General features: G+C 36.2%; 1 protein-coding gene across 3 annotated transcripts in view; it reads left to right on the top strand.

Annotated features, from left to right (window-relative positions):
• Positions 1–2,883: 2,883 nt before the first annotated feature.
• The window catches only part of LOC130806128 (MAP3K epsilon protein kinase 1-like), a 47,987-nt gene continuing 30,329 nt past the window's right edge, over positions 2,884–20,541 (top strand). For 2 of the 3 annotated variants that reach the window (XM_057671074.1, XM_057671075.1), the window contains exons 1-9: positions 2,893–3,124; positions 5,899–6,033; positions 13,400–13,420; positions 14,020–14,093; positions 14,191–14,281; positions 14,356–14,439; positions 16,550–16,651; positions 17,311–17,442; positions 18,147–18,218. In XM_057671074.1, coding sequence (XP_057527057.1) covers positions 3,065–3,124; positions 5,899–6,033; positions 13,400–13,420; positions 14,020–14,093; positions 14,191–14,281; positions 14,356–14,439; positions 16,550–16,651; positions 17,311–17,442; positions 18,147–18,218 — 771 coding nt within the window. In that variant the 5' untranslated portion in view covers positions 2,893–3,064. Of the gene's footprint in view, positions 3,125–5,898; positions 6,034–13,399; positions 13,421–14,019; positions 14,094–14,190; positions 14,282–14,355; positions 14,440–16,549; positions 16,652–17,310; positions 17,443–18,146; positions 18,219–20,541 lie in introns of all 3 variants that reach the window. The other variant, XM_057671073.1, reaches the window with a different exon arrangement.

The following is a 20,541-nucleotide window of genomic DNA, read 5'->3' as shown; positions in this document are numbered from 1 at the left end:
ATATTGAGTTGGTTTTGAAAGTTCAACATAATTGATATACTTGGATTCTATGATAGACGATTTTGGCCTGATAATATTATTGATTTAACTAAAAGGTCATGCTTGTATGAAAGTAAATATTTATGGAAGAAATAAAAATTAAATTTAAAAAAATAAGGTTATTAGAGCAAAATCATAGATAATGTATATGAATTTGAATAAATATGTTAATCACAACAATATGAATCTCAATCATTTGTATGATTTGACCATCATCTTCTTTATCATATACTCTCCTTTATTCTAATCAAATATCTCCTTTGTTTTTTGACATTATTCATGAATTGCTCTTGTTTTGTATTTTATTTTCAATCTATAAGTTAACATATCAAAGAAGTATGACTTGAGCTTATTTATTCTGGTCATTATGTAGAAGAATTTTGGACTCTAAAACTAGGTGTAACAAGTTTTGGGTATACTTCCATAGTTCCATTGATAAAAAGTTTCACAAATTCTTGTGAGAGGCGGTCGCTTTGACCATCTCTAATTAGGCCGCCTGCCTATTATATATTATTTATAATATTTTAAGTAGGCATTAAGAATGATGTAAGTGGACATTTAAGATATTGAAAGTAGGCATTAAGGATATAGTAAGTAAGCATTAATGATAGTGTAAATAGACATTAATCTTTAATGGGCCGGGCCTGAAATACGGCTCTTAAAGAGACGGTCTCTCAAGAGACTAGCTGAAAGAGCTTTGATGATGGAAGGGGATCAAACCTTGGTGATCAAGACATGTGTCATGTGTGGTACTATGGCACAATTCTAGAGTTATTTGAAAGCAAGAAAGGACCAAATGAACGTGTGGGAGAACGAGCAGATGAGTTGCTCGAATGAGCAGGCATGATATGTTGCCTTCTGCCTAGATCTAATCTATGTTATCGCATTTTGAGATAACCTTACTCTTTGTTGTAAATGTGACTTTAATTTTATTAATCAAACATATAAAATAAAGTTACATAAACTTAGTAGGTTACAAAACATATGACAAGTTCAAACCTTTGCTTAACATACACCAAATGTGAACTTCATCATCGGGAATCACCATATATCAAACCTAGTAACAAGAAGATTTTGTATGTGACTTGATATTAATTATAGGCGAGATGATCTTTTCTAAAATATCATTTCCTTCCTACTACGGTGCTTGGGAATATAAACCGGAAATATATGATGAGATACAAAGAATTACACTAAATTCCTAGCACACGGAATTTAAAACGATGTAAGGAAAACTTAAATGGAAGAAGATACGAAAAATTACAATCGAGGATTGCAAGTTCTCTATGTAAAGTGCTAGAGAAAAAAAAGAAAATAGTAATTCCATGTATAAAATAACCACACAAGCATTCTATATTTATAAAATAGCTTACACCTTTTCACGAAGTAACATGTTACTCAATGAAACACAAGATTGATTCACGAACTAATGTCATCTTTCAACCAAACCATCCCAATATATCTGGTTAATATAACCATATTTAACCGTTGGTAGTTACATTAAAACTAACAAAACGGATAAACTAACTTTGCAAAGAAACTTGCAAAACAGAGTGAAACTCGCGGGGCCACGAGTTAGGTCGTTGGCCGCAACCTGCTGCTTCCACAAAATAGTAGCTTTTCCTTCCTTTCTCGCGATCCGCGAGTTGTTTCACGATCCGCGAGTTGTTTCACGATCCGTGAATACTACTTTTTTGCTAAAAACAAAAACTTTGCAACCTTGAGATATTCTCAAATTAATTTATTTAAATTAATTATTTAATTTAATTAATTATAATTTTCGATGACCATTATACGCTCTAAATGACAACACTCTTGCCTATTATTCTACAACATTATACCTTGTATATTGTAGAGCCATACTAAGAGTTTAAACCTTTCGTATCCTCTCTTATCATGTCATAATTCTCTACTATATGCTTATTTTTTCACAAAAACTCGTGTGCTTCATTGTTGTATTGAGCTTTAGCCCTTTTTTCCTTTGAACATATAATGGAATACACTAGTTTGGGATGATGGATATAGCCTCATTGACGATGAATCACCTCACACCTATGTGTTATTGTTTGCATTAGTTTTTCATGCCTAAAATCATTTTCTGACATGCTAATAGTCTTGTTTTATTAGTACTCCTTCAAGCCATAATCAACCTTTTCTGGGGCGCCCTAGGCTACGGATTCTCCGTTCGTTAGAACTCCCTATAACACATAGTCAATTCTAGTAGTGCATTATTTATTGAATTTTTAATTAAAAAATATTTATTTGAAAACCGGCGCGGTTGCACATAATGTGCGACTATACTTGGGAACAATCATATGTTTTGTACGAGTGCACCTAGGTACAATCGCTCATTTTGTAAGTCTTTACTTTTTTTAAATTGTTTTTATAAAATTTATCGGAAATCAATCGACAAAAATTTAAAATTGTATCTATAGCATTTATGAAAAATCATATGAGTTGTGTTTATGTTGAACAAGCGTTGAATTTGATAAATATATAAATATAAGTTTATTGGGAGAAGGGCAAAATTGAGAATTTTTTATAAAAAGATAAACATGTATCGACAAATAAGAAACATATACCTCCTCCGTTCCACTATACTTTCTACATTTGATTTTTTACGCAATTCAATACATTATTTTTGATTATTATATATTGAACCATATACATCTAAAAATTATAAAATATATTATGAAAGTATGCATTATACGATTCAAAAAAGATCCCACTTGACTATATATTTTCTTACACATTAGCCGCAAATATAAAATAAGTTTGAACAATGAATAATGTTATTAAAATTTTTTTGATATATATATATTTTTGCGTGATTACGAGATGGCTGAGGCAAGTGATAACATATCGAGAGAAAAAACATTCGCGGTTTGTTTACTTCGACAATTTTTACTCCCATTTAGGAGTACTAGCGGCATTTTTTCCCGGTGATCAATTTCTATCGCCAGCAAATGTAATCGTAAAATTTCATCGTCAATTCTTCTTCAGAATTTGAGAAAAAAAAGTTGCAATGTCTCGTTTAGTGGCTTCTTCTCATTTACACAAATCCAAAACTCTCGACAACAAATATGTAAGCAAATCTTCCTTAGTTTCGCTTGATTTTTGAATTTTTCTAGGGTTCAATGATTCATTGTTTATCAAATTTTTTTTTTCTAATTTCAGTAATTAGGGTTAGGGTTATTTGCTGATTAAATTAGTTATTTATTGATTATGACTTATATAACTAAGTTTGTTCATAACTTTTTTTGTGTTAACTTTTGTATGTGGAAGAAAGCTATCTCGATTATTTATAGGCCCGTGTAGTTTCATATGTTTGAGGCTTATCAAATAATAAAACAAATCCGCATTTTCGATATTTACATATGTGGAAGAAAGATATTTCGATATTTTCGATAGTAAAGTCCATCCTTCCTCTCACCCAACTTCCTCGAGTGAAGGTTTTGGATAACACAAATATTATGAGAAAATTGGATAAAACAATTCAAGTCATCATTGAGTTGTGAAACACAGATTAGACTACAATTTAATTTAGGAACATAAAGAACATTATAAAGAGTAATAGTTGCTGTCAAATAAACTGTTCCTTTGTGAGTGGCAAGTACCTTTTGCCCATCTAACCCATGGGGTAAGAATCAATCTGTTGTAAATTCTATAAACTTTTTAAATGTCCTGTGACATGATGTGAACACCCCTGTATTATAAGCCAAGAAAGACTAGTCTTATCATGGAGACGCAAAGTGGAATTAGAATTGTTACTAATAGGGTAAGAACTTCGAAGAGATGTCTATTGATCAGTAGTTAGTAAATTTTGGAAGTGGCATCCCCTCGTTGAGATGCGGTGTGATTGATTTAATTAGCAGAGAAAGGCTCCTCACAGCTAGCAGTATCCTGAGATGAAGAGGCAATAAGTTGCTTTTTATATTTATTTTTGGAGTTGGGTTTCCAGTCGGGTAAATCGTGCAATAAGAAAATCCATCATTGTTGTGCCCTTTCAGTGGGTGCAACATAGACTGGAATGATCAAGTTTATAACATTCTAGCCCATGGACAACAAAGCCAACCATGACCTTGAGTGGTGTTGCGAACACGTTCCTTTTGAATAACGTGTTGTAATGCTCGATTCAATGATGGAAAGGATCTCGTGACAACAAAGTTGAGCGATGATTTCCATAATACTTACTATGAAGCCTAAGTTAGAACTGATTCAATTGATTGTCGTCTTGTTGTTTTTCATGTGCTTGTCCTATATTGCACTTATAGTGTCCATGAGTACATGATATTATAGGTTCATGAGGATCCAACTCATCCCATAACACACAACTTGCTGTAATAGACATTAAGAACCAAAGTTTTGATTTGTTCACATTTTTTTAGTTCAAGTTTTAATTGATGTATGCGAGGGCCATTGATTATAGAAAAACGTTCATGTAAATCATCACAAAGGATTTTTGCATTTTCATATTTAGAAAGCATGGATAATACCTTAAAATGGATTGTATTGGTTATCCATAAGACAATCATACATTGACTTGTGGTCCAATGTTCCTTGGTATACGCTAAATCAAAAAATTGATAGTCCATGTCAAGAAACTTGAATTTGCAGTGCAAAGTGAGTGCAACAATAATGGCATACGACTAGTCATCGAAGTTGTCAAGTTTTTAACGTACCAAAGTAATATAATCTCCAGATTTATCTTGAGGACCGAGGAAGAGGGGAGAATTTGGTGAAATTGTGAAAGGAGGTGGTGTTGTCTCACCATCAACCATGGTAATGTAGAAGAAGAAAAGATAAAAAAAAATGGTTAAGAAAAATCGCAATCTGCTCGATACCATGAATGAGTAAGAAGAGAACATTGGAATAGAAGAGAAACGTATTTTTGTGTGTTTCTTTAGCCTTCTTTAGTTGATTATATACAAGGATGAGATTCTATCATATCCCACAAAATATGCCTAAATATATTATTTCAAGATATTTACCTATAATAAGGCTAAATACAAGGAAAGGATATATCTCTAAAGATAACAATATATTCTTGAAGATAGTTAACGTAACAATATTTTTTTGATTTACTTTAGCAATTTGAGCATCAGTCAAGTGATTGTGGCAGGTGAGCAATTTTGTTTAGCATTATGAACAAAAATATGAGCTGTAGTCTGTGAATTTCATGTGTTGTGTGGTGTGCTTACCTTCTTTTGCGTAGCTTGCTTGGTTTTTGTGTTTAGTCATGACTACTAGTAAGTTTCCTATTTATTCCTCGTATATGTTATATGCGGATTTACTTATTTGCCTTATCCAATTGCAAGACTATTTTAGCTTCAGGCTTAGTGTTTGATTATTGATACAACAAGTGCTTGCGACCTTTAGGCTTTTAGAGCTTACTTTTCAATCACTTATTGCTCTATACTATACTTTTCTTTTCTTACAGACAAAGAATAAACTTTAATATTTAGGTTTAAGCTCACTACAATAATGACAAAGCCTTAATTGTAACAATATGGCTTGACCATGGTGCAAAATATGACTTGATCGTAAGGTAAATATTTTTGAGCTTAGACGGATATAATTATGACACCATCCACATTTGCAACAAAAGCAAACCACATTTTCACTATGGATCGACTACGTGAACCAAAACAATTAACGTGATATTATATGATAATATGATTAGTGTTCAATATTTCTTTGGATTCCTTGTTATGAAAAATTGTTTTTCACGTTGAATACGAATATGTTTTTTATTGAAGGATGAGTGATCGTCAATATTTTTTTAATGAATTGTCGGCCAATCTTTTCATTTGTTTTATTTTATTTGTGTAAAAAATATCTCTTTGAAACCGTTTGTAGATGCTTGGAGATGAAATTGGGAAAGGAGCTTATGGTCGAGTATACAAGGGTTTGGACTTGGAGAATGGAGATTTCGTCGCAATTAAACAGGTTTCGTTGGAGAATATTGGTCAGGAGAGCCTCAACATTATCATGGTTAGTTTCTAGTTCTTGCATATGTGCTTTTCCATATTTCCCGTCTTCTTTTTTTTAACTTAAAATGGTGACATCTGGATACAAATGTGATATCCTTGTACCCAGATCATTGTTGCAAACAATTATCATTCCTTGATTATTTTGGATAGCTGAAATAAAATCTAGCCTGCTTCGGAAGTCTTATTGTGTTGCGATTCATTTTTCTGATATGCCTCTCACTAAAGCAAAACCGTGGCTCACACACCAAAGCAGGTCTAAAACTAACAAAGTAGCATTGGGTGACGTGGCAGAATAGAGGGTGTTGGAACAACAAAATAGGATTCTATTATGACAATCTGTTATAAGAACAAATATTCCATTTCTATTCTGTTATAGCATATATTAGAATAAGAGAAATGAATTTGTTAGATCTTTCTAGATCTTCTATGAGCTGGCATAGCAGCCAATCTAACTATATATATAGGGTGATATTCAATAGCTAAGTATGCTAAGAATTCCGTAAGAATACCTTAGAGGTAGGAGTAGCTATGCTCGAAAACAGTAGCTGTAATATGTTCTTCTTTTCTTTCTTCTAATACATACTTCTCTCTCTTCTACTTTCTTTCTGTTTTACATTTCTAGTCATAGCAAATCTGGTATCGGAGCTTTTTCATCCAGCCATGGTAAACACCACAAATACCCAGCGAATTGAAACCCTTGAAACTGAAATATCAAAAATCCCACCGTCATTAACTCAGAATTAGAAAAAATCCGTTCTGAGATTTCACAAAATCACCAAAAAAATGAAACTCTATTAGCCCAATTAAACCAAATGACCCAAACCTTACAAAAAATCTGTGAGAAATTAGCTGGAGAAGAACCCTCAAATTCCCGTAGCCAAAGCCTTCCCATCATCCCAAATGACCAAATCGAACCCTTACAACCTTTAACCACGACTGAGTTGACAGAAAAAGGAGGGTGGAAATTGAAACAATTAGATTTACCCGCCTTCGATGGAGACAACCCCAATGGCTAGATATATCAAGCTGAGAGGTACTTTACCTTTTACAAGCTCACTGAGACCGAAATTATGGAGTCGGCGGTTCTAAGCTTACAGCGCGACGCCTTGTTATGGTTCCATTGGGAACATCAACAACAACCTATCACTCGTTGGGAGGAACTTAAAACCCTCCTACTGGAGCGGTTCAGACTTATGGAAGAAGGAACTCTCCACAAGCAATGGATGACGCTTTAACAAACAGGAATGGTGGCCGAGTATCAACGGGATTTCGTTGAGCATGCAACTCCTTTGGGGAAGATTGATGAGCCCTTTTCTTTGGGTTCATTTGTAAAGGGGTTAAAAGAAGATGTGAGAAGAGAACTCAGAGTTCATGGCCCTATTACTCTTACGGAGGCAATGTCGTGGTCTTTGAGGATAGACCAAAAGCTTCATCCAGAAGCGTATAAAAGCAAGGGACCCACTAAGGACTATTTTGTCCAAAGATAAATTCATTACCCCACCCAAACCCACTTTCATATTCACCCTCCAAATACTTCAATACATCCCGTGAATCAACACTTTACCCCCAAATCAGCCACCCTAACCTTCGACAACTAACCCCACAAAATATACCTCGTCGGACTCCCTTCAATCCAAATCAACCCAATCACCATCCCCAACGACCCCGAGTCACCCTAACCCATCGTGAAATGCTCGACAAAAGGGCTAAGGGCTTGGCTTCACTTGTAACGAGAAGTGGTCACCTAATCATGCATGTTCCAGAAAAGAGCTCAGTGTGTTGGTGGTGTCGGATGGCGGAGATGATGAGTCGATTGATATCGTGGAGGGTATGGAATCGAAAACAGTGGTGGAGGAAGGTCCCTTGGTTGACATTTCATTAAGTTTGGTGGTGGGCCTTACAAACCCCAAAACCATGAAGTTGAAAGGGACTATTGAGGGAGTTGAGGTTATTTTAATGATTGATCCTGGAGCAACAAACAACTTTATCTCACTCAACACAGTGACCAAACTGAACCTCCCATATTCTTCACATGTTAAGTTTGGTGTCACTTTGGGGAATGGAGAAAGAATTTAGGGGGAAGGAGAGTGTAAACAATTGGAGGTCAGAACACAAGGTTTGAGTATCATTGAAGATTTTTTGATTCTGGAATTGGGTAATTTTGATGTCATTATGGGCTTGCAATGGCTAGAGCGGTTAGGAGAAATTACCACCAACTGGAAAGAGCAACTAATGCGCTTTTACCGGAATAAGGAGTTAGTGGAGTTAAGGGGAGACCCTTCATTGGGGGTCACTCAGATATCTCTGATGGCGATGGAGCGAATATCAAGGAAGGAAAAACAGGGCATGATCATTGAGGTGAACCAAATTACTACCCTACCCACAGAAACCCACACTGAACCCCCCCTCCTATCTACGACCCATCCTACAAAAATTCCAAGCCATATTCTCTGAGCCCACCTCTCTACCACCATACCGTACACATGACCACACCATAGTTCTTAAAGGAGTTAACCCTGTGAGTGTGAGACCGTTTAGGTATCCCCAAACACAAAAAAATGAGATCGAAAAGATGGTACGGGATATGCTCAAAGCCCAAATAAAACGACCCTCAACAAGCCCTTTCTCGAGCCCGGTCATTCTAGTCAAAAAGAAAGACGGCTCGTGGTGAATTTTGTGTCGATTACAGGGTCTTGAACAAGGTGACGGTATCGGACAAATACCTGATTCCAAACATTGATGAACTGCTGGATGAACTTCATGGAGCACAGGTTTTCTCAAAACTAGACCTGAAATTTGGTTATCACCAGATCAGAATACGAGAGCAGGATGTTGCAAAAACAGCTTTCCGGACTCACGAAGGGTACTACAAATTCTTAGTAATGCCCTTCAGTTTCACTAATGCTCCAACGACATTTCAAGCTCTCATGAATGATGTATTCAGACCCTACCTTTGTCAGTTTGTGCTTGTTTTCTTTGACGACATACTTGTTTACAGCAAGTCGGTCACTGATCATAAATTTCATCTCGCTGCTGTATTGGAAACTGTAATCGTATTTAGCTTGAAAAAGGATTGATAGACTACTCATATCAATAAGGTGCATCTTCTTTTCTAGGGAGCCCATTTGCTAAGAATTTCACAGTTAAGCGTGCTTGGTGGGCAGCAATCTTAGGATGGGTGACCTCCTGAGAAGTTTTCCCGGGTGTGCACGAGTGAGGCCAAAGCGCGCTGGAAAGACTTGTGTTGGTTTGTGGGGCTAGTCTACAGTGTCCATGAGTAGTCACTAGCGGTCCGAGGGGCCGGGGTGTAATAGAAACTCTTCAAACTCCTTCACTGTTGGTGAATAGGAGTAAATGTGAGTTTGGCGTTTCACAAGTTGCTTATTTAGGGCATATCATCACGGGCACTGGAGTGAAGATGGACTTGGATAAGGTTGAGGCAATGCTATCCTGGCCAGAATCTACTGGTTTATAAGAGTTGTGGGGCTTTTTGGGCCTCACGAGTTACTATTGTAAGTTCATTCGGAATTATGCTAACATAGCTAAGCCCTTGACCGATCAACTCAGGAAAGACTCTTTCGGGTGGAATGCTGCAGCCTTCACAACCTTCAATAACCTCAAAAAGGCTATGACAGCAGCTCCCGTTCTTTCTTTACCCGATTTCACTAAAATGTTTTTTATTGAGACTGATGCTTCTAATTGTGGTCTTGGTGCTGTTTTAATCCAGGAAAACATCCAGTGGCCTTCTTTTGTAAAGCTTTGGGCAAAAGAGCAAGTTTGAAACCGATCTACGAGAAAGAACTAATGGCCATTGTTTTCGCCATTTTAAAATGGCGCCATTACTTGCTTGGGCGAAAATTCATGGTGCGTATTGACTAGAGCAACCTCAAGTTCTTGTTAGAACAGCGGGAAGTGGGAACGGAGTACCAAAAATGTTTGACTAAAATTATGGGGTATGACTTTGACATACTCTAATCCCGGAGTCACCAATAAAGCTGCTGATGCTTTATCCAGGCGGGAACCTACCTCTGTTTTATTGGGCACCATATGTAGTTACAATGTTGTGAATCGGGAGACAGTGAATACCTTGGTGGACCAGGATCCTTTTTTAAGTTCCATTAAATAGCGGGTTATGCAAGGAGAAATAGTACTTCAAGGTTTTTCAGTTGAGGGTGGTAAATTATTTTACAAAGGGAGATTTGTGTTGCTTAAATCCGCCCCATTTACCCATACCCTACTAAAACACTATCATGATTCACCCACCGGGGGTTATTCGGGAGAGCACAAAACCTATCACCGCCTTGCACAGGATTGGTTCTGGGAGGGTATGAAAAAACAAGTAGTGGAGTATGTCAAGTCTTGTGAGGTATGTCAGAGACAAAAATCCTCCTCCTCCCTCTTACCCGCAGGTTTGTTCCAACCCCTTCTCATCCCTAACCAAGTATAGGAACATGTGTCTATGGATTTCGTTGAAGGGTTACCCAAAGCCCGTGGCAAGGATACCGTATTAGTGGTTGTTGATAGGCTCACTAAGTATGCCCACTTTATTGCCCTTAAACATCCTTTCACTGCCCCATTAGTTGCTGAGGAGTTTATTAAAGAGGTTGTTAGACTTCACGGATTTCCCTCGTCCATCCTCTTCGATAGGGATAAGGTCTTCATGAGTCATTTTTGGCGCGAACTCTTTCGTCTCCACATGACGGATCTTCACCGGAGCACCGCCGATCACCCTCAGACTGATTGACAAACTGAGGTGGTAAACAAAACCTTAGAAACATATTTGCGCTGCTACATCAATGGACACCCGAAGTCATGGCCTTCTTGACTCCATTTGGTTGAGTTTAGTTACAACACTTCTTCTGTTCTCCACATGCCTCTACTAAAATATCTCCTTTTCAGGCTTTATATGGGCGTAGCCCTCCTCATCTTTGCCGTGTCAGTCATGGTTCCACTACCGTTGGCAGTGTAGAGGAACTTTTACAGGAGAGAGATGCTCAGTTGGATGAACTCAAATTTCTGTTGGTGCGTGCTCAGCAAATTATGAAGGCTAATGAGGATAAGCATAGGCGAAATGTGACTTTTGCTGTTGGTGATATGGTATTCTTGAAGCTGCAGCCCTATAGGCAGAAATCCCTTGCTCGTACGTATAATGAAAAACTTGATCCATGTTTCTATGGTCCATATCCAATTAAGCGACTCTTGGGGAAGGCTGCTTATGAATTACTTCTGCCTGCGTCCTGCCGCCTCCATCCCGTCTTTCATGTATCTCAGTTGAAGTTAGATAAGGGTCCCTACACTCCCACTACTCTTTCTGATCATATCACTGAGACTTTGGAATTGGTGGCCACTCCTGCTACTGTGCTCAATACTCGTTACAACGCAGCTGGCACACGGGAAGTTCTGATTCAGTGGACAAGGTGTGTCTTCATACCGGGGGTATTGCTATGCCTCTCACTAAAGAAAAACCGTGGCTCACATACCAAAGGAGGTCTAAAACTAACAAAGGAGCATTTGGTGACGTGGCAGAATAGAGGGTGCTGGAACAACAAAATAGCATTCTGTTATGACAATCTGTTATAAGAACAAATATTCCATTTCTATTTCTGTTATAGCATATATTAGAATAAGAGAAATGAATTTGTTAGATCTTCTAGATCTTCTATGAGCTGGCATAGCAGCCAATCTAACTCTATATATATGGTAATATTCAATAGCTAAGTATGCTAAGAATTCTGTAAGAATACCTTGAAGTAGGAGCAGCTGTGCTCGAAAACAGTAGCTGTAATACGTTCTTCTTTTCTTTCTTCTAATACATACTTCTCTCTCTTCTTCTACTTTCTTTCTGTTTTACATTTCCGGTCATAGCATTTTCCTGTTCCATAATATGATGGAACTGCTATTGTGAATATGATGATACATTATGGCACCTCTCTCTGTTCCTTACTTCCTTCTTTCAGTCTTTTTTAATACTTGTTTGGGTGTACATTCCTGTTTTGCAGATTAGATATAGTTTTAGTTATCAAAACGCTAAGAAAATTTGTATTGGCATCAGGAACATTTCAATAGAATTAACATATTTTCAGTATTAGAAAGGGATATATGAATGCAAGTAATCACAATTAACATAGAGTTAAACATTTCTTTTCATATTGCATTTTTTAAGATCTCACTATGACATCTGGTCTGGATTGTTATGTTATGGCTATAGCAATTATAATAAATTACTTCTTTAGCCGTTATAATGTGTCATTACTAATTAAGGCCGGTATGTTGTGTAGTACTGTTGGCTGTTGTCTAAGAGAACCTTGAATTCATAAATTTTGCTTTGTAAAATTTGAAGTATCTTATCTTTAAAAAGTAAGAATACATGATTTGGATAAGCACATTTTGAGCCATAATGTGAATGCTTTAAAGCTCTACATGTTTAGTGTAGTGGAAAACTTTCAATATGTCGATACATGCTATGATCACCTTAAGGCGTGATGTTGTGCTCCTGCAACGCGACTTGTGTGACATTGTTATTTGTGATTGTTTCTCCAACTTGGATAAGAGTGTCTTTTTTTGGACAATGAGTGCAACTCGATGTATTCTAGTCAATACGTATGTTGATGGAATGATAAGAGTTTGTTGTAGGTTTAGGCATTAATTATACTTTTATTCACTTGTGAGAATGTTGGATGAGCTGACTCAAGGATTATTGTTGATACATGTACTTTTCATCCCCCTTTTAACTATAAAATCCTAGCTCATCACCATGTATAAGTTGATATCATCAAGCCTCAAGGAGTGAAAAACCATTTTGTTATTATTTGATGGTGAAGTTTATGCCTTGTTACGTCATAAACTCATAAGTGTGTGATGCAAGAGTGATTTTTCACTTGTTTAAGAGTTAATGATTAGAAGTTATCAGAATATTGCTTTAAGAGTATAGTTAAAATGATGAGATGTAGTGTTGATATTAACACTATTCTCTTAGAGCCATATTTGGTGCATTATGAATCATCTTCTATTATGAGAATTTTTTCTACTGGATTATGGATGAGTATTTTGACTTTTAAAGGATTTTGGTAAATTGTTGTATTCAACCGGTCACTGATCATGATGGCACGGGCAAGCACATTAGAGAAAAATAATAGAGGTGCAATATTTAGCATTGATTCGCAAGTGTAAATTGTTGTTCCCTTGTTTCCTTTTGAGTAGATTGATTTTATATTAGTTTCTGTTTGTGGTTTGATTCCCATTTAACTTTCAATATAGAACACACTTCTCTACTTTTACTCATCAAATCATGTTATCTTTGAAATACTTACATGTGGCTTGTTTTTTCGAATTCTGCTTTGCTTGGCATGTGGAATGCAAATTGACAGCAAGAAATCGATCTTCTCAAGGTAATTGCTTTCTCTCTAAAATTCTCGAGTTTTCTGCACTCTGCATGCCTTATATCTGTCTTATACTTGAAAAGGTTTTATAGAACATAAGTTGACTACAATTTCTTTTGTATCATTGTTGAGATCACTTCTGCTTTACTTAAAGGTGTAGTTTGAGTTGGTGGGTATAATTAGTTTACAAGTGCTGTATGTTAAGTGAAGCTGAAATATCATCATAACTTTGAAATTAGTGCTATAAAACTAGCCAGAACTGTTTTTTTTTCACCAACAGTGTTGATGGTTTTACACAAGAGTCAAGGTCACTTTTTCAGTATACTTCATGGACTTTACAGGTAAAGGTTGTAGCAGACTGATGCTGATGTACATTATTATATGCCTAGTGTATGAATGGCTCACTAGTTGTGTTGTTTGAGTGAATTAACACTAATGCATGCAACCATGCACAAATGTATCACTGCTCTTCCCAAGAGACACATTAGCTTTTGATCAAAATTCCTATAGGTTTGTAACTAATGCTGCTGCTTTCATCTGAACTGATAATTGATACACCCATGTGTTCTGGATCATGTATGCATTTTCTGAAGTTGTTTGTTTTGCAGAATCTTAATCACAAAAATATTGTAAAATATCTTGGATCCCTCAAGACAAAGAGTCACCTTCATATCATACTTGAGTAAGTGATAGCTTTTCAACCTTGATTGACAGAGTGCGGACAATCTGTGCATCTATGTAAACCTCTTATTTCTAGTTGCCAAATCCTGTTTTCACAGATATGTGGAGAATGGATCACTTGCAAATATTATTAAGCCAAACAATTTTGGGCCATTTCCCGAACAACTAGTTGCTCATTACATTGCTCAGGTCTGCCTTTTATTCTGCCATTTGGTTTCTTGAATTTTTCTTGTGCTGATTCTTGTAGCATATACCTCTGGTAGGTTTTACAAGGCCTTGTTTACCTTCATGAACAAGGAGTTATTCATTGTGACATCAAGGGTGCCAATATTTTAATAACTAAAGAGGTACGTTTGTTTGTATTTCAATCAATTGCTGCAGTTATGCAGTTGTCTCGAATGCAAAAGTTGTATCTTCGGTCCATGACATGTTGGTTATTATTTATATGGTTTTATGGGAATGCAGTTCTTGACTTAAACAGCCTCCTATTTTGCCATTAGTAAAGAAAAATAATGCAGAGTTCTGAACTGTATTTATCACTACATAATACATGTCTAAGATTCTTATACTAATCTTTTAGCTTTAACTCTGGTTGTCTTTGATTTTCTGATGATCTTTGTCTTTTACCTATGGAGTTAAAGATAACAATTGAGCCTTAGAAACTTATTTGATGCGCTTTCTGGCTCCTAGGCTTGTTTCATATCACATATGTTATGTGATATGCTTTCGATTGTTCTTCTGGATTGGTGTTACTGTTGATTGTGATTGTTGATTATCAAGACAAGATTGTAAATGTGGTGAATTTGCGTCTTGAGAGGATTTTTTGTTTAAGCAAAACAATCTTGACTATGTGATATTCTGTATTGACATGGGACTGTGAAGACTTATCGAAGTTAGAGGCATAGTCCAACTATTGTTTATATCACTATCTTAATTTTTTAATGCGCACCTCACTTTGCGTCTCATGCACCTGAAGCTAAACGCCTTAACTAGGTGAGGCAAAGGCCACTACAAGAAGCGTGCGTCTTGATGCCCCTCGTTGCGTTTCACGCTTTGTATGCCCAGTGTGCCTCCTCATTTGGCTGCGTGTTTAACTTAGGTTTGTTTGTTTTAGTATGAAATAAAACTTAATTCAAATTCACTTGAGTATGAAGTTCGAGAAAGCGTAAAGAGCTGGAAAAGCTGGTGCATTGTCACATGATTCACTAATCTTAATGCTGATCTTGAATCGAAAAAGCAAATTATGGTTGGTTTTAGGCTGTTTTAGGGTCATGTTGAGCAAATCACAAATCCAGTGGACGAACATGTTACGCTGAGCAGGTGAAGTAGCAAATAACTTTGGGTATTCTTTATATTCTCATTATAATAGTAATGTGCTAGAGTAGCGTCCACAATGATATTAATGTTTTTAAGCTTGTTGCTATTATAATATGAATGCTATGTTGTTTTAAGTACAATATATGCTTTAAAATGGATTTAAAGCATTTTAGTGAAAAAAGTGCACTTCGCCCCTTTCACCTTGGGCTTTGAGCCTAAGCTCTAAGGTGCATTTGGGTCTTGTGTTTTTTAAAATTAAGATGACGGTGTCACAACCTTGTCATAAAGGTTCTTTGGACCGGAATGCAAGCCACGACAATTGCAAAAGCTATCCGCACTGCATGCGAGAGTCTTTTCGAGAACACTACTGTTACCGGAACCGCATTTTTACACCGGTGTCAGAGGTTTGGGGAAGGGCGGAAGGATGTTTTGAAGTCGTAGGCTTCTTCCATAGTGTGTGACTAGGAGAAGGGGGGGGGGGGGGGGAGGGGAGAGGGGGGAGTTGGGTTGGGTAGTCCTTTCCTGGATAGAATCAGCGGGGTACTTCAGAAGCAGCGATTGGAAAGCCTCATGGCTATTGACAATTTTGAATCACAGATTACATTACCCTGTGCTAGACTTGTTATCCTGCAAAAGCCCCATGAATTGGAACGTTCAGTTAATCATAATATTAATTTTCGGTTCTCAAATTTATGTTTTTTATTCTTAGATTGCGGAAGTTAATGATTATCGGGCTAATTTTAGAGTAGTTGGCAGTTTGATGTACCAGATTGGTCTCTGGGACATTGTTTGGTTTTGATTATGAACATAAAATCCATGGGGTTTGAGATGGATTTTCCATTGTTTTGCCACATTTTGCTCAAAGAGTTAATTAGTTATCTCCATATTGCAATTGAAATGTAAACTGTATCCCTCAAAAATATATGCCTGCGACTAGGAAGGAAAAGCTAATGGTTTTGAGTAAATTTAGCAAATATGGATTAAGTTTATGTAATATCCATTTACTATAGGCGCTTTTCTTTTTATTTTTTTGCATTTTCCTTTTTTTGTTTTTGTTGTTTTCTTGGGGATGTTACAAGCATAATCATTCCATAATATCAGTTTTTTTTTTTTTTTTTTTTTTTTTTTTTTTTTTTTCAGGGATTGGTCAAACTTGCTGATTTTGGGGTGGCCACTAAGCTAACCGAGGCAGATGTCAATACTCAATCTGTTGTAGGAACGCCATACTGGATAGCTCCCGAGGTATTTTTGTAGTATGATGTTGTGGTCTCTGTAACACATCTGTTTGTGCTAGTGAAATTAGTAGAGAGAGATTTAGAGAGAGAGAGAGAGTGAGATAGCGAGGGAGGGGGTGTAAATTGTCTTTATTCAATATTCGAACTTGTGTTGTACTGCTGAAATGCGGAAAAATTTGTTGTAATGTAAAAACTCGTGAAAAGAGAGAAAGAGTGAGGGAGGGAGAGTAAATTGTTTTAGTTCAATATTCTGAATTTTGCTGTATTTTTGGTATATGCTGCACAGTAAACATTTTAGAGAGAGGGTGACTGAGAGTAAATATTTTTTGCTCAATATTCTTGCTTTTTCTGTTGTGCGGCTGAGAGAGAGAGAGGGGGAGACGGAAAGGAGATGATGAGAGAGTGAGAGACTCAGATGCTAGGTTTTCCGACTATTCTGTGAATAGCTTCATGCTTGGCATTATGCTGCTTTACAATTTTGTTTGATTCGCAGCATAGTTTTATACTTGGCTTTATACAGTATTCCAATTTTTCTTTAATTTGTATATTTTATGTTTGCTATTTGCTGTATTACTTGCTGTATATGTATCATGTGGTTAAGCTGCATATTCTTTGAGGTGAATGTATTGGGAGTTGCATGAATCTTAAGGCTGTATTACTTTTCAGGTAATTGAATTGTCAGGAGTTTGTGCTGCATCAGACATTTGGAGTGTTGGTTGTACAGTTATTGAACTTCTCACGTGTGTACCACCTTATTACGACCTGCTGCCTATGACTGCTCTGTTCCGTATTGTTCAGGTCTTGTTATCTGTACTCGGCTGTTGTAATTGCAGTCATGTTTTTTTGTTGTATCCAGGAAGCTTTTCTGTCAGTAATTAACATTTGTGTGGTCTCTTATGTTGTTCGTTTTCTCAGTTTTCTTTTAAAATCCTTATCAACTGTCAAAATATTCTTTTAAGTTGTACAGTTGTACTTGATCAAAAATTTTTGTTCCCCTCTTTTGTTTTAACTTGAGAGGGTGGTGCATCAAAACCAGTTCACTTGTTAAAACATATTTTCTTTGCCTTTTTCATCTCTTTTAGTTGTTAAATGTATGACTTATTCTCTTCTTAGTCCAGAGGTAATATTATTGTAAGGACTAAGGAAGCAATATAAAGTTTGGCTTGATTGTCAAGTCAAACTATTTAGGGGATTGAGGGAATCTCGTAAAATATTATCCAAATGTTAGTAGATAGATGATGCCATATTGACCTCCTTCCTTATCTTTGCATAGCTGTAATTTTATATAATGTTTATTCAAATAACACGTGTTACGTCTCACTACATAAAGTCAGAAGCAGAATGGCTCACTGATAGTTTCTACATTTCATTATCTAAAAGGACACTTCGATAAGCCTATTAATTGGTCCATTGGACATAACCAGCTATGCATCTCATTATTTTAGTTTTTAAGAGATTTTTAACCTTCTGGTGCTTTAAAAAGTTCTTTATCTTAATTTCAGGATGAACATCCTCCAATTCCAGATGGTTTATCTGCTGATATGACAGATTTTTTGCGATTATGTTTTAAGAAGGTGAAAGCTTTTATATCTAATGGTTGTTTTGCCGTAGAATTGGTTACATTTGACTTAGTATAATTTAATTGAATGCTTCCTTATATGTTACAATGACAGGATTGTTTTAGCTATTATATGAGTGTAATTGCATGGTTTTCACACAAGAAAATGCTAAAAGAGAATATTGCCTTGCAAAAGGAGATCCTTTATATTTTTTTCTGGTGGATATTCTGACAAGTGATAAGCTTCTTTTTTTTTTCTTTCTAATTGCACTTCGTTTTAGAAAAAAACCACCTTAAGAGATGCCAAGTTTGCCTTTTATTTCTTTTGTTTATTGCAGTAAGAGGGATCGTTTGATGATACGCTCTTATCCTGGTTCAATTTGAAACAACCACTTTGTTAATACAAGGTTAATGTTCGATACATCCCATATTCCTACCCCTCTACGGTGGGAGCCCTTTTGGTGACATTGGGGATGATGGAATGTTGTATGTTGTTGTTACTTAATTTTAAAAACTAAGGTTCAAAAGTTAAACTAAGGTTCAAAAGTTGGGATGAACTTTTGTTTGAGTTACGACTTTGGGGAAGCTTAATACTTCTTGTAATCTGCAAGCTCGAAGATCACATAAGATTTACTCCTTGTGTACCTTATGTCTTGTAGTTTTGGTAGTGCAGATATATTGAAACATTTAGTTTTGCATATGCATTAGGATTTGTAGGATTATTCCCTTTTAAATTTGTGTTCATCTTTTTACTCATTATATGGAGGTTGGAATGCAGAAAAGGATGTGACTAATTTTGGTGTGGGATAGTTATTTCCGCTATGTGGGTGCTTTCACTGAAGAAGAATGATGGTAAATTTTCCTTGGTTGGTATGTGGAAGCTAGTGATGTGTTAAAGTGCCGACTATTACCCACATGTGAGTTGTCCCACATCGGAGAAAGAAATAAAGGATTTGCCACTTTATAAACTTGAGGAGTAACTCTTACTACTACCAATTGGTTTTAGTAGTGAACCTCCTTTGGGTTTGTATGTGGATTACCTCTTCACCACCTTATTTGGGTTGCCCATACTAATTTTTTAAATTCTAACATGGTATCAGAGCCCTATTTGTTGTTGGGCCGTTATGACTTATCTTACCACTGGTTAAGGGGCCTTAAACTGCCCAATAAGGTTTGTTACTTTTCCAGTGTGCTAAAATTCTAAGGACAATCACATGTGAGAGTGAGTGTTGAAGTGCACATTATCACTCACATGTGAGTTGTCTCACATCAGAAAAGGAGGATAGGATACTTTATAAACTTAGGAGTAACTCTTACTATCAATTGGTTTTGGTAGTGAACCTCCTTCATGTTTGTACGTAGGTTACCTCTTCTCCTCTTTATTTGAGTTGCCCAAACTCATTTTCTAAATTCTAATGTGGTGCATTATGTTTCTCTTTGGGCTCATTCTCTGATGGATTTTCTCACTATGCCCCCTTTTCACAAAATAACACTCTATTGTTGAACAATGAGCTACAGTAACATTATGAAGGAAAAATGTTTGTTTTTCCGTTATGTTGAGAACTTATCATTTTACCCCTGTCTTCTTCCTCCTCCATTCTTCTTCTTCTTCTTCCTCTTCATCCTTAAACCATGTCTTCAAATTTCTCCTCCATTGAAATACAGGAAGTGCATCAATAAAAGCTTGGTCTAATCCTGAGTCATGAAGGTGGAAAAAGTTGCTGCAATTGTCTTTGAAATGCATCAGAATTTGAAATGTTATCTGGGTATCTATTAGATTGAGAAAAAGATGAGGAAGATCTTTATTTTGTGAAGAATCTAACTAACAAATGAAGAAGACCAGAATAAAGAAAATTACAGCCAATACAATTATAATAAACAAAATAGGAGGACTAATTTTTCCACTTGAAGAAGATGATGATGTTTGTGGGGTTGTGTCCCTTTGAAACAAATCATGGTTAATTGAAGATGATGATGATGATTGAATAAATGACATAATTTAGCAAATTAAGCTCACCTAAAGATGAGATTTTTCCTTAATTGAGTGAAATCACACCATAATCTCCTAGATTTGAGGTTTTGTCGATAACCCATCTTTTAAAAACTGATTTTTCACATAACCTAGATCAAATTTCAAGAACCCAACTTCTTTAGCACAATAACAAGAAATCACATAAACAAACAACACAATCAAATGGTTCTTTTAAACCCACAATTTCCTTGTATTGAAATACAGGAAGTGCATCAATAAAAGCTTGGGGTCTATTTGAAGACATGGTTAAGGATGAAGAGGAAGAAGAAGAATGAAGGAGGAAGAAGACAAGGCCAAAATAATAATT

The sequence above is a fragment of the Amaranthus tricolor genome, chromosome 2 (assembly GCF_026212465.1).
Source record: "Amaranthus tricolor cultivar Red isolate AtriRed21 chromosome 2, ASM2621246v1, whole genome shotgun sequence".
NCBI classification, from domain to species: domain Eukaryota; kingdom Viridiplantae; phylum Streptophyta; class Magnoliopsida; order Caryophyllales; family Amaranthaceae; genus Amaranthus; species Amaranthus tricolor.
Note: the sequence above shows the minus strand (reverse complement) of the source record. Positions and strands in the feature narration are given on the sequence as shown.